The following is a 2,821-nucleotide window of genomic DNA, read 5'->3' on the forward strand; positions in this document are numbered from 1 at the left end:
TGTCCTGTTCACCTAGGAGCAAATTGGTACCTGGGTGTTAGCCGACTGGTGTGGGTCACATCCTGGGGGACAAGATTGAGGACCCCAATGGAAATAGGTTAGACAGTCCTCGATGACGCACTGACTTTCTTAGGTTATCCTGGGTGGCTAACCCTCCAGGGTTAAAAATCCGAACGAAATCTTATCTTACCACTATTTTGTGGTGTGAAACTATTGAAACAGCTAGAAAGAAGTTTGGGAGGCTCCAAAAATTATTCGAATCAGCTGCAAACGTGGTTAGCACATTTACCTCAACTTTGTTGCCAAGAATAACCTTGTAGTGTGATGTGAGCCAGTGATCTGCTTAAGCTAAAGCCACCTTGGTTCTGAGTAGTAATTTTCTGTATACTAATAATCAGTTTCCAAGCATCTTCTGGCCCTGCCGATTTCTTTCATATCTAACTAGTTTGACGTCTTGCCATGTCGTAAGGTGTGAATGTTGATCTTGATAAACTAGGCATTCATAAGACCCACAGTACTACCAATGCATACGTTGTTGTTGTTTGGTCTTACAGATGTGTTGATGTTCCTCAATATTTTTTATGTCACGTAGTTTCGTCAGTGTGGTGTTTGTTACCATCACTACAGGGGATGGTATTTATCCTGTCAGTAATGGCGTCCTTTTTCTTGTGTTCTGCTCTGGTGAAGTCTAATTGTTTTCGAAGTCTTACAGAGAACATAATACCGACAGATATATAAATGAGCCACTTACAAAACGTTGCCTAACTTTATAATGTAAACTTTTTTTCCCTGGTGAGCGAAAGTTTACAAAATTATATTGTTTAGCATAGTACTAGTGTCAGTTATGCAATTTTGGAGGTGATGACTCCGATATTACTTTCACTGTTTAACAAACTAAATATTTTTATTTTCAAAATGCACTGAATTCTTACAAAATTAGGTGACATTTCATGCAGATTATTTCTCCTCTCTTCTTCCGTCACTCCTAAGAGTACATATGAGTGTTTTTTTTTTTGTATCTTCTGTATAACTTGATAACGATCCTACCAAATCGAAACGTCGCCCCAATAAGAGCTTGTTCTGTAACGTGTTTATTTTCTTGAATGTTGTCGGAAGCTGTCGACTGAGTTATCCATCTCACTCCAGTAGAATGTGAGGGGAAAGCTTCTTAAGATTGTGGTCTACTCACCGCCGGCAAGACTCCGGTGACTTGATTTACAGCCCAGTGTGCGAGCCATTTACCCGAGCAGATGGCTTCTTTACAAGACGTGAGGATAGAGATGGCTTCTTTACAAGACGTGAGGATAGAGATGGCTTCTTTACAAGACGTGAGGATAGAGATGGCTTCTTCACAAGACGTGAGGATAGAGATGACTTCTTTACAAGACTGTGAGGATAAAGATGACTTCTTTACAAGACGTGAGGATAGAGATGGCTTCTTTACAAGACTGTGAGGATAGAGATGGCTTCTTCACAAGACGTGAGGATAGAGATGGCTTCTTTACAAGACGTGAGGATAGAGATGGCTTCTTCACAAGACGTGAGGATAGAGATGGCTTCTTTACAAGACGTGAGGATAGAGATGGCTTCTTTACAAGACGTGAGGATAGAGATGGCTTCTTTACAAGACGTGAGGATAGAGATGGTTTCTTTACAAGACGTGAGGATAGAGATGGCTTCTTTACAAGACGTGAGGATAGAGATGGCTTCTTTACAAGACGTGAGGATAGAGATGACTTCTTTACAAGACTGTGAGGATAAAGATGACTTCTTTACAAGACTGTGAGGATAGAGATGACTTCTTTACAAGACTGTGAGGATAGAGATGACTTCTTTACAAGACTGTGAGGATAGAGATGACTTCTTTACAAGACTGTGAGGATAGAGATGACTTCTTTACAAGACTGTGAGGATAGAGATGGCTTCTTTACAAGACTGTGAGGATAGAGATGGCTTCTTTACAAGACTGTGAGGATAGAGATGGCTTCTTTACAAGACTGTGAGGATAGAGATGGCTTCTTTACAAGACTGTGAGGATAGAGATGGCTTCTTTACAAGACTGTGAGGATAGAGATGGCTTCTTTACAAGACTGTGAGGATAGAGATGGCTTCTTTACAAGACTGTGAGGATAGAGATGGCTTCTTTACAAGACTGTGAGGATAGAGATGGCTTCTTTACAAGACTGTGAGGATAGAGATGGCTTCTTTACAAGACTGTGAGGATAGAGATGGCTTCTTTACAAGACTGTGAGGATAGAGATGGCTTCTTTACAAGACTGTGAGGATAGAGATGGCTTCTTTACAAGACTGTGAGGATAGAGATGGCTTCTTTACAAGACTGTGAGGATAGAGATGGCTTCTTTACAAGAGTGTGAGGATAGGGATGGCTTCTTTACAAGACTGTGAGGATAGAGATGGCTTCTTTACAAGACTGTGAGGATAGAGATGGCTTCTTTACAAGACTGTGAGGATAGAGATGGCTTCTTTACAAGACTGTGAGGATAGAGATGGCTTCTTTACAAGACTGTGAGGATAGAGATGGCTTCTTTACAAGACTGTGAGGATAGAGATGGCTTCTTTACAAGACTGTGAGGATAGAGATGGTTTCTTTACAAGACTGTGAGGATAGAGATGGCTTCTTTACAAGACTGTGAGGATAGAGATGGCTTCTTTACAAGACTGTGAGGATAGAGATGACTTCTTTACAAGACTGTGAGGATAGAGATGGCTTCTTTACAAGACTGTGAGGATAGAGATGGCTTCTTTACAAGACTGTGAGGATAGAGATGGCTTCTTTACAAGACTGTGAGGATAGAGATGG

At 41.0% G+C, this 2,821-nt stretch overlaps 1 protein-coding gene across 1 annotated transcript; it reads left to right on the top strand.

Moving 5' to 3' along the window:
* The first annotated feature begins 284 nt into the window (after positions 1-284).
* LOC138853523 (aggrecan core protein-like) lies at positions 285-1,786 on the top strand. The gene is made up of 3 exons (XM_070090729.1): positions 285-583; positions 1,251-1,419; positions 1,461-1,786. The coding sequence occupies exons 1-3, from the start codon at positions 524-526 to the stop codon at positions 1,784-1,786; spliced, it is 555 nt and encodes a 184-aa protein (XP_069946830.1). The 5' UTR covers positions 285-523.
* The last annotated feature ends 1,035 nt before the right edge of the window (positions 1,787-2,821 follow it).

Source organism: Cherax quadricarinatus, chromosome 32 (assembly GCF_038502225.1).
Source record: "Cherax quadricarinatus isolate ZL_2023a chromosome 32, ASM3850222v1, whole genome shotgun sequence".
Classification (NCBI taxonomy): Eukaryota; Metazoa; Arthropoda; class Malacostraca; order Decapoda; family Parastacidae; genus Cherax; species Cherax quadricarinatus.